General features: G+C 34.2%; 1 protein-coding gene and 2 long non-coding RNA genes across 3 annotated transcripts; all 3 read right to left on the bottom strand.

Annotated features, from left to right (window-relative positions):
- Positions 1–1,198: 1,198 nt before the first annotated feature.
- On the bottom strand, positions 1,199–5,578 carry LOC128551221 (uncharacterized). The gene is made up of 5 exons (XR_008368715.1): positions 5,136–5,578; positions 4,659–4,733; positions 4,005–4,041; positions 2,364–2,423; positions 1,199–1,316 (listed from the first exon to the last, which is right to left on the bottom strand). It is a non-coding gene; the product is annotated as an uncharacterized LOC128551221 (long non-coding RNA).
- A 435-nt stretch (positions 5,579–6,013) lies between these two features.
- LOC128551046 (neurogenic locus notch homolog protein 1-like) lies at positions 6,014–20,923 on the bottom strand. The gene is made up of 11 exons (XM_053531336.1): positions 20,845–20,923; positions 19,545–19,661; positions 17,481–17,594; positions 15,214–15,324; positions 12,859–12,972; positions 12,422–12,478; positions 12,074–12,130; positions 11,910–11,966; positions 9,457–9,533; positions 6,610–6,681; positions 6,014–6,178 (listed from the first exon to the last, which is right to left on the bottom strand). Exons 1-11 carry the CDS (start codon positions 20,921–20,923, stop codon positions 6,014–6,016), a joined length of 1,020 nt encoding a protein of 339 aa, XP_053387311.1.
- A 1,266-nt stretch (positions 20,924–22,189) lies between these two features.
- LOC128551222 (uncharacterized) lies at positions 22,190–25,461 on the bottom strand. The gene is made up of 2 exons (XR_008368718.1): positions 22,789–25,461; positions 22,190–22,293 (listed from the first exon to the last, which is right to left on the bottom strand). It is a non-coding gene; the product is annotated as an uncharacterized LOC128551222 (long non-coding RNA).
- Between the last annotated feature and the right edge of the window lie 9 nt (positions 25,462–25,470).

Raw genomic sequence — 25,470 nt, 5'->3', positions numbered from 1 at the left:
GCATCGTTTAAATACACACTTTTTACTGGAGATGGCTTTTAAAATGTAAATTTCAACTTTTAACAAGTCTTTGTAGATAATAGTTACTACCTTTTATCTTTTTATAATGGAAATTTTAAATTTCCTTAGTGAGTTAAACACTTTATAGAATGAAGATTGGCTCAATGTTGTTTTTTGAAAAATCTGAATTTAATTAATTATATCAGAGGAAATCACTCTTTGTTGTTGCTGTCTTAGGTCTAGGTCATTGTAGTCAAAAGACTACTGTTTATATATGTATTGGTTTTTCATTTACATTCTGCTGGGTTTAGGGCACTGCGACCTTATCTAGCTGTAAATTAGGAAGCATGCATAGAGAATAATCCTCCTCTATTAAAATAATTACTGTATAGACAGAACAAATGTGGTGTACTATACAAAGGTTAACTGGGTATTTATCAAATAAATTTTTGGTCATATTAAGGTTTGATAGGTGTTACAAGTAGAGTAGGAAGTATTCAGATACTGATAGTTGATTATTTTTGTGTAGGTCATATAAAACCATTTAAGCATTTTATATGATATGATCATCAATCAGGTTCTAGGAAAGTATAACCTTGAATACTAATCTTACAGAGCCATTTAATTAATACATAAATGTTTTATGTTTTAATTTTTATCCATGTATGTTTTAAAATAAATAGTCTCTCATATTTCTTTTAGAAAGGTTTTCATGAATATTTTATGACAATGGATGTATATGTAATGTCATGAAAAGTGAGACTTAAATAAAAAATATTGTATTGTATTGTATTGTATTTGACCGTTCAATAACCTACATCATAAAGAAAACTTTGGGTTCAAACACATTTAGGGCATGCCAACCTTGCACTAACCCTATTTTCAACAGTTAGACTCGACAGTGTAAATAAAATAACCGCCCGTTGAGAGAAGCTGTAACATAAATGACAATATACTAAATTGTATAAAGTAATACATATAAATAGTGTCAATCTAAGCTATAATTAAAGATTAGCCAATATGCGTATATGATACATAATCTGCATCCGCCCTATTCGGACATTTCAAACATGAGTATCTTGTGAACTTAATTTTCCGGAAAATATTAAGTGATAAAATAGTGAAAGATGATCAACAGAAAGATGAAACTTAAAAAACAAAAACGTTTAGGTTCTGAAGTTTATGTTACAACTTATATGGTACATGTAAACGAAACTGTTCTAAAAACAAGGAAGAATATCCAACAGGGAAAACCACATTCTAAAATCATTCTAAGCCATACACCATGCAAACTTGTGTACCACAAAACCTTCATCCTGTAAATAACACATTAAAACATATCAAATGATATCGATTATCGATATCAGTTACACAAAAATGTATTTTCGCATTAAAAAAGGTATAGAACAAGTGAAAATGTATATAAAATACTTTACACAATTCAGTGTTAATTTTTTTCTTCTTCATTCACAAAACTTGTAAAATGTATCAAAATTAATACATTAAGAAGTAAGTTACGGTTTAGTTGTTTAGATTTTTAAATCAAAATCATGTAGGTAATTTATATGTGTAAATGTGAGTTCATTGGGAATTGTAAACATACAGGAGCATAAAAGTTTGCGACGCAGAAACAACATACATATTTAAATGTTCAAAACACTGTCTTGGTCAATTTTCTTCTAATCATTTACATGTCAATAAGATTTTACAAGTCAGTTAGATTGTGCATTAGGCAACTTTCAAGAAATATTAGTTTGAAATGATTTTTAAGATTTTTTGTGCCAATTTTGAAACAGTGTGAAGGCGTCGCCATGCACATTACCTGTGTCAGAAAATATGCACATACTCTAATTTAAAGAAATAATCTGGTAAGTTTAAACGTTTATTTTCTTGTATTTACTAGTTTCTTTTCATAATTATTGATATAAGTTAAAATCAATTAGATTCAATACATGATTAAACTACAAAAATATTAATTTATTTACTTTTTAACCCGACACTCACTTGTATAAAATTGTTGACTATCTCATTAAAATGACTGTCCTGTGTACCATGATGTACCGAAACGCTTAAAACGTGTTTATATTTGATAATAGCTATATTCAGTAACATTGTTATCATTTTTTGTTTCATAAAACGGGTACTAAATGGGTACATAATTATGACTTCTTTTCCCATTAAAATATTACATAACTTAGTTTGTTTGGTGTTAAATATGAGGCTTCACGGCCTGTATCGTTTTCAATCTTTCTAGTTTTACAGTCGGGGACAAAAAATAAAAATAAGACCTTTTTAACGCGCATAGAGATGTATTTTTATATCAAAGTCAATACTATATTTCGAAATGTTTGTTTCAGTTTTACCTTAACACACATTATTACATAGGTCCTGGGAACAGCAATTATTCGAACAGCCACCATTCCCTGAAAATATAAAGATTTTAGTTTCAGAATCATGTCAACGTAATTTGTAAAACAAAATGAGACGTCAATGTATTGTGGTAAATTCTAAATATTTTTTTTTTCTCTCAGCATTACATTAGTAAAATAGTTAATAATATTTTGTCTTTGTAATATTTAATCATTAAATTTTAAAATATAAAAACAAGAGGGCCAAGATGGCCCTAGGTCGCTCACCTGAGAAACACACCATAACAGTGTAAACATGTTTGACCTACTGATTTCATGGAAAAAAATATTCTGACCAATTATCATTAAAATTGGAGCAAAAATCTTGAGTATAAATAAGTATTTTCTTTGATTTGACCTAGTGATCTAGTTTTTGACCCCAGATGACCCATATTCGAACTTCATCAAGGCTATCATTCTGACCAAATTTCATAAAGATCAATTGAAAAATACAGCCTCTATCGCATACAGAAGGGTTTTCTTTGATCTGACCTAGTGCCTACTTTTTGATCCAAGACGACCCATAATCAAACTTAAAGTAGATTTTATAAAGGTAATCATTCTGACCAAATTTCATGAAGATCAATTGAAAAATACAGCCTCTATCGCATACACAAGGTTTTTCTTTGATTTGACCTAGTGATCTACTTTCTGACCCTAGATGACCCATATTCAAACTAGACCTAGATTTCACCAAGTCAATCATTCTGACTTAATTTCAGAAATATCAACTGGAAAATATAGCCTCTATTGTATACACAATGTTTTTCTTTGATTTGACCTAGTGACCTAATTTTTGAACCCAATTGACCCATTTTCAAATTCGGCCTAGATTTCATTGAGGTTATCATTTTGACTTAATTTCAGGAAGATTAATTGAAAAATACAGCCTCTATCGCATATACAATATTTTCCTTTAATTTGACCTGTTGTCCTACTTTTTGTCCCCAGATGACTCATATTCGAACTTGACCTAGATTTCATCTAGTTAATCATTCTGACCAAAATTCATGAAGATTAATTGAAAAATACAGCATCTATCGTATACACAATGTTTTTCTTTGATTTGACCTAGTGACCTAGTTTTTGACCCCAGATGACCTGTTTTCAAACTCGGCCTAGATATCATTAAGGTTATCATTCTGACCAAAATTCATGAAGATTATTTGAAAAATACAGCTTCTATCGCATACACAATGTTTTTCTTTGATTTGATCTAGTGACCTAGTTTTTGACCCCAGATCACCCATTTTCAAATTCGGCCTAGATTTTATCAAGGTAATCATTCTGACCAAACTTCATGAAGATTAATTGAAAAATACAGCCTCTATAGCATACACAATGTTTTTCTTTGATTTGACCTAGTGACCTAGTTTTTAATCCCATATAAACCATTTTCAACTCGGCCTAGATTTCATCAAGGTTATTATTCTGACCAAATTTTATGAAGATCAGTTGAAAAATACAGCCTCTATTGCATACACAAGCTAAATGTTGACAGACGACAGACAGATGACGGACGCCGGACATCGAGTGATCAGAAAAACTCACCTGAGCATTGCTCAGGTGAGCTAATTAGTAGCGAAAACTATATACCTGAGTTAGAACTGATTACACCAGTGTGTTGACATGTCTAAAACATATAAAAACCGCAGTAAATTGCTGTTATATAATTTGGAATATTCTTTATATGCTTACATGTTCAAATTGTTACTAATAATAGATTATTACAAAACCTGACATTTTGCTGACGTCATTATAAAAGTGACGTGCATTATGTCACAACTGACAATACAACTGATACTATGTACACAGAGAGGTCTTTAACCTTTAGTCTGCTAAATTTCTAAAAAATGGACTGTCCCATTATTCAATTTGGGCAGTACCATTTAACACTCGAAGGGGTGTTCACGGAAAATATACTGACTGAATAACGAACAGTGCAGGCTGCTCGAAAGAACAGGTTGACCTTGGTCTGCTATGGTCGCAAAAGCAGAATCAATTGCCGCCAGCAAGCTATAGTATAAGCGATTGTTTTAAATCACTATTTTTATGTTGAGTTTCATTTCTTATTTAATAAATCATAATTAAGTTATTAGAAAATAACTGGTAAATTGAAGTTTTATATACATCATGTGTTACTGCTGTTTTATTTAAGTTTAGCACTACTAAATGCTAAAATTTTCTGAGAATTTTAAATGTTTACAATCCCTTACTACTTAAAGGTCAATTAATAAGTGATCAAATTACCGATTTTTTCTGGCAATCCGATTTCCATAGCATCTGGTGACTCGTCCCAACTGATGTCGTATTCAGCATACATACCTTGAAACGAACATTTCACTGTTAACGTTTTTCTAATTTTAAATTGTGTTAAGAAATCAAATCGTGGATGTAAAATATGCAAACCTAATATAAAACAAACACCCCGTAAATAATGCAGATATATACATTAAGAACATGGCAGTATTCAATTGATGTTTTGGCCTCTACAATCCACATAAACGACCGAGTACTCTGCAGCAAACCAAAATCTAGATTATTAAAAAATTCAAACCGGCGCAATGCTTGTATTCAACAAGCAAACTTAAAAACAAATATCTAACTGCGCATCTATTGTGTAGATTTGTCTTGAATAATACTAGATTTTATTTTTCTTTTTTTTTTTGTAAGATAATGTATTCAAACTATGCATTATAAAAGAAAAAAGTTCAAAGATAACGTTACCTCATCCCGACCGCAGATTCTGATTTTATTGCAGTCGTTTGGACTACTTTGCTGCTCACATTTAAAGCAAATTGGCCCCCTTTGTCCAGAAGTAAATGATTGAAAACCTAAAACAAGATAATATTCAAGGTAGTGGCATTTACTCGGAAACTGTGGACTGTGTGTCAAAGATATAACCACTATCCGAAATATTTGCAGTTTATCCAGGGCTCGAACCCGGGACCTCTCGTTTACAAGTGCCCTACCGACTGAGCTAACCGGCTATCTCTCATCTTTTGACATAAAAATTGTTGATATCAAAAACCAAGGCTTACAGAATGTTGTAAGGTAGCTTTTGATTGGCTAGCGGAAGGGTTGTCAGAACGAGGCCATCAATAGCTCGTTGTCAGATCCTATGCGTAGCGTAATAGGAGATGTACTTTAGTCAGATTGAGTCACTGTGGGACATATCATTCAAACCGCTAGCTATATATTTTTTGAAACAAATCGTACATTTATAAAAGTTTATTTTTAAATCATATTTAAACATAATCAAGTAATGTTATGAAATAAGTTTACACATTTTACGAACTTGTACCTAAATTCAAGAGCATAGAAATATTCAAAAATGTCTAGAATTTTCGCTTTGTTTAAGCAGGGAAGAAGTTTATTGTAATAAAATTTGAAAAAAGCGAAATCAGATTCTCTCAAGCTGGCTTTAAAGGCTCTGGAGAGACGCATTTTTGAAACATGTCCTTCCCTGATGGCTATTCGTTCTTGTTTTTGCCTCTTTTCATTTGATCATGCTCAAAATGTATCGACTTGAACGGCGTAATTTAATCAATATAGCTTGCTTTCAATATAAATTTTGTTAAAATATTCATCTATTTGCATGCCCTTTAAAAACAATACAACTCAATAAAAGTAACGACCTTGTTCCCGCATCCTCCGCTATTACATAAACTGTTTCTGCAACATTCTGTGCATACGTAGAGCTGCGGGGTGTCAGCAGCCTGTCCACTGGCAGTATTTTGTGAGTCACCTCTTTGCATGACGTCACATTGCTTTAAAATAAATTGCACAGTTATACATACAATGACTATTAGTGCAACAACATTTCTGCAGCATTGTATGTAGACACCTAACAACAAACTCGAATAATACTAGAGTGATTGTTGGACTATCCTCTAAACGCTTAAAAGAACTAAATATCTACGAGAAGGCCTCAGCCTTAACATATAACCCATACAAGCATGCCATATTTTTTCTCGGCGATATATGACCATTTTGGGTCGATTCGCCGTAAAACCTAACTCACTCACTATATTGGTTTTATACAGAATTTACAAAAAGGAAGCAAACTTACTGGAGGTATATTTATTTCACTAAAACAGACAGAGAACATTACTTTTGTAGTTATTTTATAAGTAAGTAAAATTTCAGTTGCAAACCTATGTCAAATATTTAAAGTATTCTTTACAAAGCGGAAACCTACCGCCTTGTCACGACATCCTAGGTTAAATCTGAAACTGCCAATGCTGTTAACGAACTGGTCCACGTAACAAACCTGTCGAAACAAAGATATCTGAGAGTGGCTGCGCATGCGCAAAACCCCGAAATTATGGCTTTGCGACAAGTAAAGATTCAGATCTGTGAACATATACCAGTGTCCATACTGTTCGTTTATCAATTTCATCATTTGCAGGAGCGAACAATATGAATCAATATCAGTGCAATATGATCTGGACCCATACAAGTCTCAAAACCCTTACGTTGGTATTCGCAAAACGGCGCTCAATTATGTTAATCAACTGTTACTCATAGTACCGTATATTTTCGCTTATGAGGCGCATTATTAGAAGTCATATTTCCAGTTCAAGAGTGGGGAGCGTCTTATAAGCGTATATTACAAGAGAATTAAAAGAAAAAGAAACCCCAGATTGAATGTCCGATGTCTGGGTGCGTCTTATAACCGAGTGCGTCTTATAAGCAAAAATATATGGTAGGTGAAAACACATTAACCGGATCTTTAATATGTATTTATGCTTATATGCAAACATCCAAAGACTTTGTTTCCCCGCTTGTTTCCCAGCATGGAGTTCTGAAACAAAACATTATTGGTAGTATATTCAGTCTTAAAATCCTATGCTGTATCTGAAGTTACAAACGACATAAAACAAGAAGTCTTTCGAAAGGAAATATTTCTACACTTCCATCATACTTATAAATACCTAGACATTTTTTTTAGCTCACCTGTCACAAAGTTACAAGGTGAGCTTTTGTGATCGCGCTTTTGTCCGTCGTCTGTGCGTCCGTGCGTCCGTGCGTGCGTCCGTAAACTTTTGCTTGTGACCACTCTAGAGGTCACATTTTTCATGGGATCATTATGAAAGTTTGTCAGAATGTTTATCTTGATGATATCTAGGTCAAGTTCGAAACTGGATTACGTGCGGTCCAAAACTAGGTCAGTAGGTCTAAAAATAGAAAAACCTTGCGACCTCTCTAGAGGCCATACTTTTCAATGGATCTTCATGAAAATTGGTCAGAAAGTTTATCTTGGTGATATCTAGATCAAGTTTGAAACTGGGTTACGTGCCATCAAAAACTAGGTCAGTAGATCAAATAATATAAAAACCTTGTGACCTCTATAGAGGCCATCTTTTTCATGGGATCTATATGAAAGTTTGTCTGTTTATATATCTTGATAATATCTAGGTTAAGTTTGAAATTGGGTCAACTGTGGTCAAAAACTAGGTCAGTAGATATAAAAATAGAAAAACCTTGTGACCTCTTTAGAGGCCATATTTTTCAGTGGATCTTCATTTAAATTGGTCAGAATGTTCACCTTGATGGTATTTAAGTGAAGTTTGAAACTGGGCCACATGCGGTCAAAAACTAGGTCAGTAGATATAAAAATAGAAAAACCTTGTGACCTCTCTAGAGGCCATATTTTTCATGAGATCTTCATGAAAATTGGTGAGAATGTTCAACTTGATGATATCTAGGTCAAGTTCGAAACTGGATCACGTGCCTTCAAAAACTAGGTCATTATGTCAAATAATAGAAAAACCTTGTTACCTCTCTAAAGCCATATTTTTCAATGGATCTTCATGAAAATTGGTCAGAATTTTTATCTTGATGATATCTAGGTAAAGTTCAAAACTGGGTCACATGAGCTCAAAAACTAGGTCACTATGTCAAATAATAGAAAAAACGATGTCATACCCAGTTCAAAACTGGGTCATGTGGGGACAGGTGAGCGATTCTGGACCATCATGGTCCTCTTGTTTATTTATTCCCAGTTCTGCGATATCCAGGTTTAAAAACATTGGCTTCGTTCTAAATATATGTAAAAAGTAACAGAGAGCATTTTGCATTAATTTTAAAATAATGTGTCGCTCCATTACACTTGATCTCGGTAGTAAAATCGTTTTGTTTAGTCAGAAGTTATATTTATGGCCGAACCTTTGCCTGGATATAGAAAGGATACTTTCTATCCAGCCTGAAATTGACTGTGGACATTTAGCAAACAAAATCGATATCCCGGTTTTCATTACGGGGATAGCCGTCATTTTGAGGTGTTCATATAAAAAAGCTGTTTAACATTGGGACACAATACTGTAAACTTTTAAAGCAGAAATTTTCGCGAGGGTTTAATTTTCGCTATATTCGCGAGGCTCTTTATCTCGAGAAAATGATTCCTTGTGTAAATATACACCATTTAATTTATTACAATTCAAATTTAAGTATGATACCATTTTTACAATTTCCCGAATATTTAACCTCACAAACATACACAAAATTTCAAATTCGCAAAATACTGACCCAACGAAAATATCTGCTTTTACAGTAATCCATCATCAAGACTACATGTATTAAAGAAATCAATATAAATGTTTTTAAGGTTCCTAGTAAGATTTGACAAATGTAGTTAAATCTGAATATATTTATCAAACGTTTTGCTTTTAGTATAGTTACATGTAACATAAAATTCTCGTACATGTAGATCCTCTATAGTGACTTGATAAAGGAGGCAGCAGAATATTTTCCAAAATGCAAAATCATAAAAAAATGGTATGCGATCATGTCAAGTCATTTACTGTAAACTCATTTAATTTCGTGGGCATGAAATTTCGTGGTTTTGGTCAAAACGGCAATTTCGTGAGGATATGAATTCGTGGACTTCAACTTTTCAACCTAAAATGCATGTGAATTTTAATTGTTCGATGGGATTAAATTTCGTGGATTGACTCAACCACAAAATGCACGAAAATTAGTCCTCAAGGAATATTAATGATTTCACGGTATTTTCTCCTACTTTACAATATGTATATACATGTACCTCGTGGATTCCACACTGGACAATATTTTCACATGTATCAGGTGATACCACATTACTACAAGCCAAGCAGGTAGGGCCTGAAAATACAAGCATAGTTTTCAGTAAGCATTTAGATAGATACTTATACTTTTCTAATTGAGCCACAGCATAAGAAAACCAACATAGTGGCTTTGCGACCAGCATGGTTCCAGACAAGCCTGCGCATCCGCTGGTCACTTTAAAAGCCTACTGCAGTTAGACAAACCGTTAGCGAACAGCATAGATCCTGACCAGACTGCGCGGATGCGCAGGCTGGTCTGGATCCATGCAAAGCCACTGTGTTGGTTTTCTCTTGGTGCGGCTCATATGATACATCTTTGAAAATATCAAACTAAGCAAGTAGGGCCTGAAAATGCAGGCATGGTTTATTCGGCTAGCAGTTTGATAGATATGTATAAATTATGTGATACAACTTTGAGAAAAAAAATCAAAACAAGATGTCTGTTCAAGGATGTGACTGGAATTGCCAAAAATCAAGTACTAGTAAGTGTAGTTGTTTGTTCGTATTGTATTGGTTGTATTGTACGCCTTTTATTGATTTGAAAATGTATTGTAAGAAAGTTGTGGGAAAAAAATTAACGAGGTTATTAATGAAAGAAAAACAGACATTGCTGTACGGCACGTTCTTATATTTCATTACTTTAAGAAATAAGAAATGTTTCTTTTTGTTAGCAATTGTAAATGAAATTACTTGATTTTAAAATGTGATCTTATATATTCTGTGAAGTTACAGGAGAGCCCATGGGAGATACAAATATTGACTGTTATGTAGAGGTTGTTGTTCCGGAGAGGTAAATTTGATAGTATATTTCAGTTTAGGGAAATTTTGATGAATCAGATGTTTTTATAGAAAGGTTTTTGCTTAAGAGAGGGCCACTCTGGAGAGGTTGTACTGTAATGCATGTTTTCTAAAATAATGATATATGGCATAGTTATTAAGGAAAAGGTACAACGCTTCTAGTGCAGGATAGCACTTTGTCTAATGATTCGACTGAAATAGTGAGTATAATCAAGGCTCTTCCGTATTTGGTACCATTTTGCACTTTTTTGCTATAATTTTTTTTATGTCAGATACTAATTCATGTTTATAAGTAGAAGCAAATGTTTTCTGCAAACAAATATATGAGCCGCGCCATGAGAAAACCAACAAAGTGGGTTTGCGACCAGCATGGATCCAGACCAGCTTGCGCATCCGCGCAGTCTGGTCAGGACCCATGCTGTTCGCTTTCAAAGCCTATTGGAATTAGAGAAACTGTTAGCGAACAGCATGGATTCTGACCAGACTGCGCGGATGCGCAGGCTGGTCTGGATCCATGCTGGTCGCAACCCACTATGTTGGTTTTCTCATGGCGCGGCTCATTTATGTTGCAAGGGTTGTCAGTTTAATCATTAGAGTTACGTTAATTTTGACATATTGTTATGAACTGATGTAAAATTAATGACTTTGCAAAACCAAAATCAGCCTGCACTTCCAAGCAGGTTGAACATGGTATGCACTACTCGCTATTCAGTTAGCAAATTTTCTATGAACAACCCTTTTATAATAAATGGTGTTGCCCAAGTTGAAGGATGAACCAGTCCATTTTAGACATTAAGCAGGCTAAATATTATTGTCACTATAACAGTTCTAGTTAGATAATAATCACCCTGTATTATTCACATGTATTGATACGTCTGATGAGATGTAGAGGTAACTCTTTATCTCGAAATGCTTTCAAATTTTTGGAATTTTCCCCTTTTAAATCAAGGTAGTGGACCCGGAATTACGTTCGGCAAATTACGTATACTCCGTATGCGCTTCCGGCATTCTCCGAAAGCTATGTGCGCGATGAGCAAGTCTTCCGTCCGGAAAATGCCGAACATAAATCCGAAATGACATGGAAATTGCCGAATGTCATTACGAGACAATACCTCAAATTTTTAAAACATATGCTCGCTACTCGTCGACAATTTATTTCATTTGTACGTTGTTTTTTTTTTAGTTTTTCGGTGAGGCCTACAGAAAATCTATGAAAATATGATATATACGTTTAAGTGTCCTAAAGCGGTACAAAGTGTCTGAGAAAAAACCATAATTATATTAGCTATTTATTTTAATTTTAATTGTTATTCAGTGATGTTTAGTTTTACTGTTTATAAAGATTTTGTTCGATATTGAAGAGTAGTTTTAATCCAATTGAAACGGAAAATTATCTAGGTCATGTCGTCACTTGAAGTTCTTGAACAAAGAAAATCTAAATAATAAAAAAAGGATCAACTTTTGGGCTGGTTATCGACTCCAAAACTTTCGCAGATACCACCGTCTACATGCATGATCACATGTTTGATTTTGGAGCACTTTTAACGCACTCGCGATTGACTGATCAAATGTATAAAAAAACGCATTTCCCTATCATAAATAAAATAGTTCTCACCGGTGTTAATTGTTGCTACTGCTGGTTTGGCTGTTGTCGCTGAAGGCGGAACTCTGTCTGTAAGGCAATAATTAACCATGCGTCAATATGATTAAAACACTTTTAACGCACTCGCGATTTACTGATTAAATAAAACTCCCTATCATATATAAAATAGTTCTCACCGGTGTTAATTGTTGCTACTGCTGGTTTGGCTGATGTCGCTGAAGGCGGAACTCTGTCTGTAAGGCAATAATTAACCATGCGTCAATATGATTAAAACACTTTTAACGCACTCGCGATTTACTGATTAAATGTATAAAAATCCCTATCATATATAAAATAGTTCTCACCGGTGTTAATTGTTGCTACTGCTGGTTTGGCTGTCGTCGCTGAAGGCGGAACTCTGTCTGTAAGGCAATAATTAACCATGCGTCAATATGATTAAAACACTTTTAACGCACTCGCGATTTACTGATTAAATGTATAAAAATCCCTATCAAAATCCCTATCATATATAAACTAGTTATCACCGGTGTTAATTGTTGCTACTGCTGGTTTGGCTGTTGTCGTTGAAGGCGGAACTCTGTCTGTAAGGCAATAATTAACCATGCGTCAGTATGATTAAAACACTCGCTCGAAACTACAAGAGGTTCTTTTCCTGCGCGCGTGCGGGGAGGGGGGTAGGGAGGGGGAGATTGAGCAAGTACACTTCTTCTAGAATGACTTTAGGTAGAACTGCAAAAATACGAGTGCACTGAAAATCATATATACATTTTTTCTCATAAATTAAAGTAGTAAATTTCAGAGAGGTAATTATCATTGTGTCATTATGAACGATACGTTTAATTTATGCTTAAATTGTAGTATTGCAACTTCTAATTTTGTTAAGAGAATGAATCTTACTTCAGTTTTCTTCATTGTTCTCATGACTTTGAACTAGATTTAACAAATGATAGTTTTTAATTACGTAGGCAGCTTGTTCCCTGAAATCCTGGTAAGCAACTGCAAGTATGGAATGGTGAATGAACAGTGGGTCTACAAGTTCCTCCATGGTAGCATCTCACTTCTTTGCAGCTTTCATCTGTAAAACAAATCGAAATTCCATAAGGCTGTAATAACAATTCTAGCATAAAACTGCTTTTCTTGTCACTTTCAGGGGTTATTATATTATTAAATTTATTTATATATATAAGTTTGTTATTGACAAGACCCCGGTTTTTTTATTTTGTTGTTCTTTTTTCCCAAATGTAGTACATGTTAATGCAATTTAATTGCATCTTTTTTTATACTCTTACATCTGTCTGTACACTGACAATTCACAAATATGTTTGTCTGTGGGATAACGCATGTTTTTTCGTGTTATAACGTCTAACTGCCAGAGCCCATAGGGCGAGGGTACCAACGTATCCAGAGGGATTCTGAATGTGTTAAAACACGGAAATATCATGCGCTAACACTATTCTAGCATAAAACGCGAATAAAAATATGAATAAATGAATACATTATCCCTCAACGTCATCAAATTTCCATGAAATGCGCGGGAATATCCGAGTTGTTGTTTCACGTTGACGTCATTTTCATTTGAATTATCCGTTTTGGGGCCGTAATACGTTTACGCTCTGTCACGGAACGCGCATATATAAAAAGATGTTATAACAGCACGTGAGTGCGAGAATCTCTGTTAACACACGTTTTCTCTCCTGTTAAAACACCCCTCCCCACCCCAAAGTGACAAGAACAGAGGTTTTATGCTAGAAGATATAAGTACACATGTACTCGTTTTTATTTTTTCATGTTCTTTTTTTCCCAAATGTAGTACATGTTAATGAACATTAATTGCATCATTTTTACTCTTACATCTATCTATACATTGCCACTAGTCACAAATGTGTTTGTTTATATAAGTACACACGTACTTGTACCTTATACATATTTCAACTCTTTTTTTTCTTTCCTTTTTGTAGCTGTAATATTGTAAACTTATTATTTACCACACATGTACTTAATTAGTTGTCATTGCTGTAAATTAAATATGTAAATATTTGCATTAGGGAAGACCCGTTACAAATCTTGCGAGAACTTGTGGGTCGACCCTTTTGCCTATTATATGTACAATTAACGTAGTTTTCTCACTTACCGGACAGAAAAATCTCTATTTTTAGAAATGCTGGAAAATCTTATCTCACATGGGTTATCCCACACTCCTGTGACGGACTACTTTATGTACTAAATATACATATTATTTATGTAAAATAATTAAAAATCAGGTACCTTTATCTTTTCTCTCCGTTCCTTATAGTGTATTTCTCGAATCAAAATTCGTTACTTTATGATAATAACATACCGTTACGCTGCAAACGATAAAACTAAAGCGGAACTTTGTTATTGCGCGTCACTGAAATGTCATGACGTCACTTCTGCTTACGGACGTCAGTTACCCGCGTTTTAAATAGTTCCATATTTTCATGCTTGTTCTTATTGTTTCTGTTGTGGTAAGTAAGAAATATAATCTATCATTGGTGTTCGGTGAAGATCGGAAATCCCAAACCTCGGGCGCACCGCTCAAGTCTTAAACTCGACATTGAATGAAATCATTGTTTGGAGTTTAGATGAGAAGGAATTTTATCACAAGGGTGCAACCAAGGTGATATAATAATAGATTTACGCATCTAAACGGCAAACAATGATTTTATTCATGAGCAAAACCACTGTATGAGATGTATTATTTCGATTCTAACAGGTTATCAAGGATTATTATGTAGATCTACGTTCTTGACAATATCCATCAAACACTTGCCTAATTTCTGTTGATTTTATTTCCAGCCCGCAGCTATGTCGTCTAACGCCATGACGTAATAATTATGATATCAAGATGAATTGTTGGATAATAGCACACAGGTTTCAGCCTTCTTTCATAAATAGGGAAACAAATCGGGGCGTGTTAGAATTAATATCTAAAGTATTCTGTACATATATTACCTTGAATTATAATTTGATAAATTTACTGGGATAGTGGCGGAAAGATATGAATTATAAAAAAATTGAAAACCTTGCAATATTATGCTGATATTAAAATAATTTATTGCGGAAAGAAAATTTAACTGACATATCCACTATCAACAACTGGATGTAAAGAAATTTGTCAATGACCTATTTTACTTTAAGGTGGAGTAATGACCTATTTCACATAAAGTAAGCGGCGTAATTGGTATCGAAAATAGGATTAAACAACATATTTATAGTCCTTGTATTTATTGCAGGAAATGTGGCAGCCACATTTCAAATAAAAAAGCATTATAAGCCTTAAAAACAGAACACTTACATTGACAATGGAGTCCATGGTAACCAGTGAAGCAGCTGCAAGCAAAGTGGGGACTGGTAGCCGTTCTATAGCAAGTACCATTATTGCAGGGATGTCTTTCGCATTCGTGAGCTGGAGAAATGAAATTAATAGTGACATTTTAGGCTACTTAATTAAGTAAATTAACTGGACTGGTTAGATAAAAAGAATGCAGTCACACGTAGTGTATTCTATGGTGTGCGACTGTCTGGTGCGTGAACTGGTGAAAGAGGCCAAATGTTGCTAAAGGATGAAAGGTTCATCATTACGAGGTGAAAATCAATTTAGAATTATCACAATAGTTCTAACTAAATCTAAATCCGCCGCCAACTGCCTATGTGGCATATCACGAGATGGACACATTGGGGAGACAATGTTTTACGTAATAATTTGACAAAACGTTTCAAGTCATATATCTATAGGAAATGACTGTGTGTAATCATGAATATGTAGAGTTAACTCTACAGCATCTATTATAATACTAAAACGTGATAACGCTACAACGTTTACTGCAATACTGAAACGTGATAACGCTATACCGTTTATTGCAATACTTTATTGTGGTAAAGCTACAGCTTTTATTATAATACTTAAACATGATAACGCTACAACGTTTATTACAATACTTAACGCTACAACGTCTGTTACAATACTGAAACGTGATAACGCTACAACGTTTATTACAATACTTAAACGTGATAACGCTACAATGTTTATTACAATACTTAAACGTGATAACGCTACAACGTTTATTGCAATACTTAACGCTACAACGTTTATTACAATACTGAAACGTGATCACGCTACAACGTTAACTGCAATACTTGAACGTGATAACGCTACAACGTTTACTGCAATACTTAAACGTGATAACGCTACAACGTTTATTACAATACTTAACGCTACAACGTTTATTACAATACTGAAACGTGATAACGCTACAACGTTTATTACAATACTTAAACGTGATAACGCTACAACGTTTATTACAATACTTAAACGTGATAACGCTACAACGTTTATTACAATACTGAAACGTGATAACGCTACAACGTTTACTGCAATACTTGAACGTGATAACGCTACAACGTTTACTGAAATACTTGAACGTGATAACGCTACAACGTTTACTGCAATACTTAAACGTGATAACGCTACAGCTTTTACTGCAATACTGAAACGTGATAACGCTACAGCTTTTACTGCAATACTTAAACGTGATAACGCTACAACATTTATTGCAATACTGAAACGTGATAACGCTACAGCTTTTACTGCAATACTTAAACGGGATAACGCTACAACATTTATTGCAATACTGAAACGTGATAACGCTACAGCGTTTATTACAATACTGAAACGTGACAACTCTACAACCTTTATTACAATACTGAAACGTCGCAACGCTTCAACTTTTATTAAATACTAACATAACATCATTGTGATGATTAAAGCATTGTTAGCCATATTAGAATACAATACTGAAACGTGATAACGCTACAACGTTTATTACAATACTGAAACGTGATAACGCTACAACATATATTACAATACTAAAAAAAGAAAACGCTACAACATTTATTACAATACTAGAAATGATAACGCTACAACTTTTATTATAATACTGCAACAAAAGACACATGTCAAGATAAAGTATCGAACTTACACGAAAACATAGTATAGTCATTATTATTACATACACGTTTCTACTCCCCGTTAAGTTACACTTGTACCGGAAACGTCAATATTTTTCCATACACTCGCGCCTAAATTTCATATCGAGTACGTGACGTAATTCGGTGTTTGTTCTTGCACTATTTTTCTATTACTTCAGTAATGTTAATCCTATATATGCAGGCTATTGAACAAATTTATGATATTTACATTATATTTATACATGTATGTGTGTATGTAATAAAAACGTTATTAACTTTGCATCGGGAAATATGCACTGAAGAACTCGTACATATTTCCCGATATAAAGCTAATAACCTATAAATAGACCTTTCTAACGTAAACGTAATTACGAAACGGAATGCTGAATCCGTAAAATTTTAAGCTAATTTGTGGTCTATGGGAGACAATTTCATCCAATAGTAATGCAATAGTATCTCCCTTAGACCATTATTTGCAAATAACATTTACGGATTCAGTAATCCGTTTCCGATTAAAGTTTACGTTAGAAATGTCTAGTACACACTGCTAAATAAATTTAACAAACTTTTAAGTAAGATTAAGAAGTTATTTACTTTCGCAATGGGTCCCTGAATATCCCGCTGGACACCTGCATGCATAAAATGGATGTGTGGTAGTAGGATGACACAAGCCGTTGTTCCGGCAAGGTTGCTGGTCACACTTGTTTACTGTATAATAAATGGTTATACGGAAGATCATTTTTATACTTTCCATGACATGTGGCATATCATTACTCCAGGTAAACGTCTAACTTACGTAATGGTAAGAGATGCACGAAATATAAAACACAGAGGGTATACATACGTGTTCAGTCTTCTAGCAGCGTGTACATGGCGTGAACTTGGGTGTTATTTTTTGTTTTACAAAAATTTAATGCGGTTTTGATGACATATTTGTATATAGGAAAATATCAACAGAATCTTAGAATGGATTTTTTCCCAATCATATGGCCAAACGAAGTGTATAGGTCCATGTGCATAACTTTTCACAATTCGCTAAATATCCATTGAAGCCTGGATATTGCTGCAATTGTTAGTTTGTTATTTTTTAAATTATTCGTCATCAAAATCTGTTTAACCCTTACCATACTGGACACGATTGATTCTGCCTTTCCGATCAGTGCAGATCATGATCAACCTGCACATACGTGCAGTCTGATCATGATCTTCACTGTTTGCTATTCAGCCAATATCTTTTTAGTAAAAAAAACCAACCTTTTTTACAGTTAATGGAACTGTCCAAAGGTACAGGTGGACAAGTTCATTATAGAAATGCAGCGATTTTAACAGTAAATGGAACTGACCAAAGTTACAAGTGGACAAGTTCATTATAGAAATGCAGCGATTTTTACAGTTTATGGAACTGTCCAAAGTTACAGGTGGACAAGTCTATTATAGAAATGCAGCGATTTTTACAGTTAATGGAACTGTCCAAAGTTACAGGTGGACAGGTTCATTTTAGAAATGCAGCGATTTTTACAGTAAATGGAACTGTCCAAAGTTACAGGTGGACAAGTTCATTATAGAAATGCAGCGATTTTTACAGTTAATGGAACTGTCCAAATTGACAGGTGGACAAGTTCATTATAGAAATGCAGCGATTTTTACAGTTAATGGAACTGTCCAAATTTACAGGTGGACAAGATCATTATAGAAATGCAGCGATTTTTACAGTTAATGGAACTGTCCAAAGTTACAGGTGGACAAGTTCATTATAGACATGCAGCGATTTTTACGGTTAATGGAACTGTCCAAATTTACAGGTGGAGAAGTTCATTATAGAAATGCAGCGATTTTTACAGTTAGGGAACTGTCCAAATTGCGGTGGACAAGTTCATTATAGAAATGCAGCGATTTTTACAGTTAATGGAACTGTCCAAATTCACAGGTGGACAAGTTCATTATAGAAATGCAGCTATTTTTACAGTTAATGGAACTGTCCAGATTCACAGGTGGACAAGATCATTATAGACATGCAGCGATTTTTACTGTTAATGGAACTGTCCAAATTTACAGGTGGACAAGTTCATTATAGAAATGCAGCGATTTTTACAGTTAATGGAACTGTCCAAATTGCGGTGGACAAGTTCATTATAGAAATGCAGCGATTTTTACAGTTAATGGAACTGTCCAAATTCACAGGTGGACAAGTTCATTATAGAAATGCAGCTATTTTTACAGTTAATGGAACTGTCCAGATTTACAGGTGGACAAGTTCATTATAGAAATGCAGCGATTTTTTACAGTTAATGGAACTTCTAAGTTACAGGTGGACAAGTTCATTATAGAAATGCAGCGATTTTTACAGTTAATGGAACTGTCCAAATTTACAGGTGGACAAGTTCATTATAGACATGCAGCGATTTTTACAGTTAATAGAACTGTCCAAATTCACAGGTGGACAAGTTCATTATAGAAATGCAGCGATTTTTACAGTTAATGGAACTGTCCAAAGTTACAGGTGGACAAGTTCATTATAGAAATGCAGCGGTTTTTACAGTTAATGGAACTGTCCAAATTTACAGATGGACAAGTTCATTATAGAAATGCAGCAGGACAAGGGTTAAACTGCTCAATATTTCCACTACTTGCATCATTTCCAGCTGATCTAACACTTACATTCACAAACGTCCCCGTGATATCCTCTCGGGCACGTGCACTTGTAGTATGGGAAATGCCTATCCGCATGACATGTTCCGTGGTTTCGGCAAGGATTTTTAATACAGTATGTACCGACTGAAAAAAATGCAAAATTTAAATCCTGGCGGCGAGTGATACTGCCATTGCGACCTGTGCAGACCAAGATCAACCTTCACATCCGTGCAGGCTTATCATGGCCTGTACTGTTTGCTGTTCAGTAAATTTTCAGTGAACACTCCTTCATGTACCGATATCCACGGTGTATGATCAAAACGGCTTCTATACGAAACTTTTTGCGTTCCGTCGCTTCTATACGAAAATGTAACGGTTTCTATACGTATATAAACACCTGTCAACAATGGATGAGACGGAGAAAATTGTAAATGATAGTCAGAAAAAACAAGTAAATTGCCAAGTAAATTGCCAGTTATAGTATTTCACGGAACACTATGAAGCATAAGGTGTAGTATTTTGCTCTTTTTCTTTGGAATTACCTTGAAGTTAACCAAAACTAAGGAAAAGAAGTAACTCACTGCAAACTTACGTGATTCAAATGTGTAAATAAAAGATTTGTTTTAGGTTTATAAAAGACTTTTACTAGTCAAGCCTCATTGTAATCGATGCAAACTCACATGTGCTTTTTCTGTGATGAAAAAAAAATTCTTACAAGGTTCCAAATGCGTTTATACAACCGTAAACAATAATCGCATGGGCTACGGTTAATATACGATATTTTGTTTTGTTCTAAAATTGTAGCAACGGCTAACACACGTAAACTTTGCACCGGACAGTATACGTAGCATGTCAACTCTTTTTAGAATTATTATCTAATATCACGGTGTATGATCAATCCTCATGATCCTGTATTGCTGGCACAAAACTTGCGGTACCTTCACTTTTTGGCATAAGCAGCGAACTTTTGTGTACACAAATAGTAAACATGGCATGAAGCTAGAACCAAATACGCCGAACAATAAGGCTTTAGATACGTCATTTGATTTTATTGATGTTATCACGGAACATAAGTAACTTCCAAGCGTCCACTTGCATGAAAACAAAATGAAAATCTTCAGCAGTTTTCGCAAAAAAATCGTTACAGTTTGTGTACTGCTGTACAAATGCAGCAATTTTTAAAGATCTGTGATGTTTTGAGCATAGTTTTTACAAATATATTCAATTCTTATCCATAGAAACAGTAAAAGCAAAGAAACTTTAAAAAAAAATCAATTTCTACTCTTAAAACACGATTTCATCAAAATATATAGCACCTATATTTTACGTATAACACTGAACTGAGGCACAAAAGGGCAAAACAAAGAGCAGGAACGTACATTAAATGATGGGGCTCTACGGAACATATCGGCGTTTGATCCTTTCGTGTGCCTTTTAAAAGTGATAATTATAAATGCTTATTACTTTCGTACCTCTATGTGTGTCTTTATTTAAATGATTAATTACTACATAATTTCTCCGCCCCTTTGTTTATAAGTTAATAGGCTTAAATGGTTCCAACTGTTTTTTTAAACGTATAACCTTTTTATTCTGTATAACCTTTTTATTATCAGGCAGTGTATAATAGGTGTGAAAGAAAATAAAATTTCAAAAGATTTACCCACAATTGACATCATCTAGCAAAATTTTAATATGATTTTCAATATAACGAACTACAACAATTCATTAAAATATATATTTTAAGAATTTATAAACATGCTGATCAATGACAATAACGACACTCTAATCATAACAAAATATCGGCCGATATAATATGAGTGTGTGAATCATAAATATAAAATTATAAATCAAAACTGTAATTTATTTCACTAATATAATGATCCTTTGTAACACAGTATATAAAAGCTGACTAGCTTGACTTACATATTCATACACGATATAATACTTAGTCCTTAATTCAGTCTCAGTCAATGTACCATTGCTCTCTAATTCGTACCAGCACTTTTCAATGCCTTTCTTTTGATTTTCGTTTTTATGCCCGAGAGAGATTTAACTAGTTTTAAGCTGAAACCGCCGCAAAACTTTATATATAGATATCATTTCGCATTGAAACCGATGCCAACAGTTTCGTTACATCTCCGGTGCCTGAATCGTATATTATCCGCCGCCTTAAAAATCTTCCTGATTAACACGAATATCAAGAATATAATCCATTTTGTTATCTTCTGTGACCAACTACCGATAAAAAAATGTTAACGCTATCATACATAGTACAGTTTCATTCCAAAACATTCAAGAACGAGGAATTTTCACTCTTCAGCGATCACTCGCACACAATCTCGGTCACAATTGTTGGCTATTTTTTAGTTATGGATGCTAACTTCGGGTAAATATTTGTTGGAAGATGTGTATAAATGTTCAACATGTTCTGTGAAATTGCATTTGAAGAAAAAATATAAATACCTTTGAAATAATCCAACACTTCTTTAAGTGAATGGTCCGGATGTTTACGTTTAAATACGTTTAGAAACCGGTCTAGTTTCTTATAGAAGCTACGGAACGCAAAGACCAGACGACCCAATATCGAACTCGTCCAAGATTTTATTGAGGGTGACATTCTTTCTTTTGTTATTAAAATTTTTACTGCAGTATAAATTACGATAAATTAAAAAATAATAAACAAGAGCTGTCTCCATAGGATGACACATGCCCCCGATGGCACTTTGAATGAATAGTTATGGCCGATGTTAGAGTTTAGGACCTTTGACCTACGGACCTGGGTCTTGCGCGCGACACGTCGTCTTACTGTGGTACACATTCATGCCCAATAACTTTAAAATCCATGCGTGAATGACAAAGATATGGACCGGACACGCCCATCAATGCACTATCATGAAATATGACCTTTAACGTCAAAGTGTGACCTTGACCTTTAAGCTACGGACCTGGGTCTTGCGCATGACATGTCGTCTTACTGTGGTACACATTCATGCCTAGTTATTTGAAAATCCATCCATGGATGACAAAGATATGGACCGGACACGAATGCACTATCATGAAAAATGACCTTTAACATCTAAGTGTGACCTTGACCTTTGAGCTACGGACCTGGGTCTTGCACGCGACACGTCGTCTTACTGTGGTACACATTCATGCCAAGTTATTTGAAAATCCATCCATGGATGACAAAGATATGGACCGGACACGGATGCACTATCATGAAAAATGACCTTCAACGTCTAAGTGTGAGCTTGACCTTTGAGCTACGGACCTGGGTCTTGCGCGCGACACGTCTTACTGTGGTACACATTCATGCCAAGTTATTTGAAAATCCATCCATGGATGACAAAGATATGGACCGGACACGAATGCACTATCATGAAAAGTGACCTTTAACGTCTAAGTGTGACCTTGACCTTTGAGCTACGGACCTGGGTCTTGCGCGCGACACGTCTTACTGTGGTACACATTCATGCCAAGTTATTTGAAAATCCATCCATCGATGACAAAGATATGGACCGGACACGAAAATTGCGGACAGACTGACAGACCGACAGATGGTTCAAAAACTATATGCCTCCCTTCGGGGGCATAAAAATATCACAAATGTGGAGGGCCTTAAATCTACAGGCACAATTATAAATTTCATTTCTGTCATTTTAATTACAGTAACTAGTTTTTGAATTAATCTTTGAACAAGCATGCCAAAATGACTGATTCATTGGTCTTAACTCTAGAATTCAGACATTTGCCTTGAAAAAATTAAGCAAGAGAAAGAAAAGAACTTGAGACTGACAATATACAATTATTTGAAAAAAGAAAAATATTTCCAAGATAAATACCACTAATAGGTTTAGCCAGGCAGAATATGCAAATATATGAAAACTCAACACAGTTATATCCCTTATACAGACTAAACAGTCTTAAATCCACTTAAACACCTTGAAACTTAATCCCATTAAAAGATCTTGCCACTGTATTTTACAAATCAAACCCACTAAAAGTCATTGCCACTGTGTTACAAACTGAACTAACTAAAATACCTTGCCACTGTATTTTATAAATTAAACCAACTAAAAGACCTTGTCAGTATTAATTAAACCTACTAAAAGAACTTTCCACAATGTATGTTACAAAATAAACCTGCTTATAAATTTAATCAAATTTCAATTGTAACTCCTGTGACAACAAAATCTAATACTGCCACTGTTTTACAATATCACTGCTTTAACTACAGTCTGTCCATTGTTTAAAAAGCAATTTTGAATTTAGTATTCAAACACTGTGTTTTACAAGGTAATTCATTCACCATTCACTCATGGTGTTTTACAAGATAATTCATTCAACATTCATCCACCCCTTTTGCTCAGTAATTCAATCATCATTCATTCACTGAACATTCATTCACTATATTTAACAGTGTTATTATAAAAAATCAGTTACCATTTATTCTATGATCCTTTATACTTGAAACATGTCAAAATTTACCTACATATTGATATTTTAATAAAAATTCAATCACTGACATTAAACTTTATTCTACCATGTCATCCCTACTTTTTGAAATTTAGATAAAAAATGTTCAAAAATCCAGGCAGTGCAGCTACTGAAAATAAAATAAGAATGTTTAAAGCACCGCGAGGCCAAAACGTCCCTTGAAATATTGTGATATGGTAGATTTCTGAAACCAGTTGCCAGTATTTCTTTATCCTACCATATCACTAACATAAGATTATTAAATGCAAGAAGTGGTAGTTTTACATGTAGACCTGTAGCCAGTTACTATCCTTATGATTAAATAACTGCCCCATTCTACCACAGACCTATAGAATGATTTTTATATGATAAATGATAAAATAACTCAATAATTAACAACAATGGTTTAAACTAAAATGCTGAAAAATATGACAGCTAAACTCGTGTCATTCTTTAACTTGCTAGTAAACTTACAATTTGTGGATTTTCTCCAAACTTCAATGGCTTAACTTGCTACATTATCATGTGCAAGCACTATGACATGGTAGTATTGCATCCTTAAGACTGTCAAGTTTGACAGTGGCTAGAATAAAAAAAATGTATACTACACGTCCAAGGTCAGCTGCCAGTCTCTATACAAGCCAAAAAGCCAAAATTTCTGGCAGTCTTTTTGCAAAAGTATCTCATCAGCAGTCAGGAACACACGCAAAATTTCTTGCACACAGCTCAAACACACTTTATTTGTTTATATACAACTTACAAAAATAATTAATATGTTAATTTTCCTATTTTTTTCTACAGCAACTATATTATTCCTATCTCTGAAATTTAGTACAAAAATGAATAAATGTTGCCAAAATTGCCCTTATAAGTGAAATGTGGTGATATGGTACTTTTCATGAAAAACCTGTAGCCAGTATTAAAAACTTAGCATTATTCTACCACATCCCTAACAGCTAAGATTATCAAAATATTATAAAGCATACAAGAAACACAAAGAAATATTATTCTATTTTTAACCAGTTTATTCATAACCAACTTTAATGTTACCAGTATCAAAGTCGTAATATTTAAGCAGTGTCAAAAAAAACTTTAATATTGTATAAACATGTAAGAATGATGTGACCAGAGATGCAGCCCTCTCTAACTGATAGATTTTCACCAAACTTTGTGAACAGCCTGGCTACAATTGTTGCACACATACAATGATATGACAATTTCTGTTACCTTGTTATGTGATCAGGGCTGACTTAAACACAATCATACAATGCACATTCATACAAACAGTGGCAGTTATAACCTTATGCTATTATCATCCCTATCTACTGAAATTTAGTCCAAAAATACATGGCCAAAACCATCCTTAAAATGTGGGGATATGGCAGTTTTCTGAAACCAATAGCCAGTTTTTTTTCTTTTAGCCTTATCCTACCATATCCCTAACATTTGAATATTTACTAAATGCAATAAGTAACCT

The sequence above is a fragment of the Mercenaria mercenaria genome, chromosome 19, assembly GCF_021730395.1.
Source record: "Mercenaria mercenaria strain notata chromosome 19, MADL_Memer_1, whole genome shotgun sequence".
NCBI lineage: Eukaryota > Metazoa > Mollusca > Bivalvia > Venerida > Veneridae > Mercenaria > Mercenaria mercenaria.
Note: the sequence above shows the minus strand (reverse complement) of the source record. Positions and strands in the feature narration are given on the sequence as shown.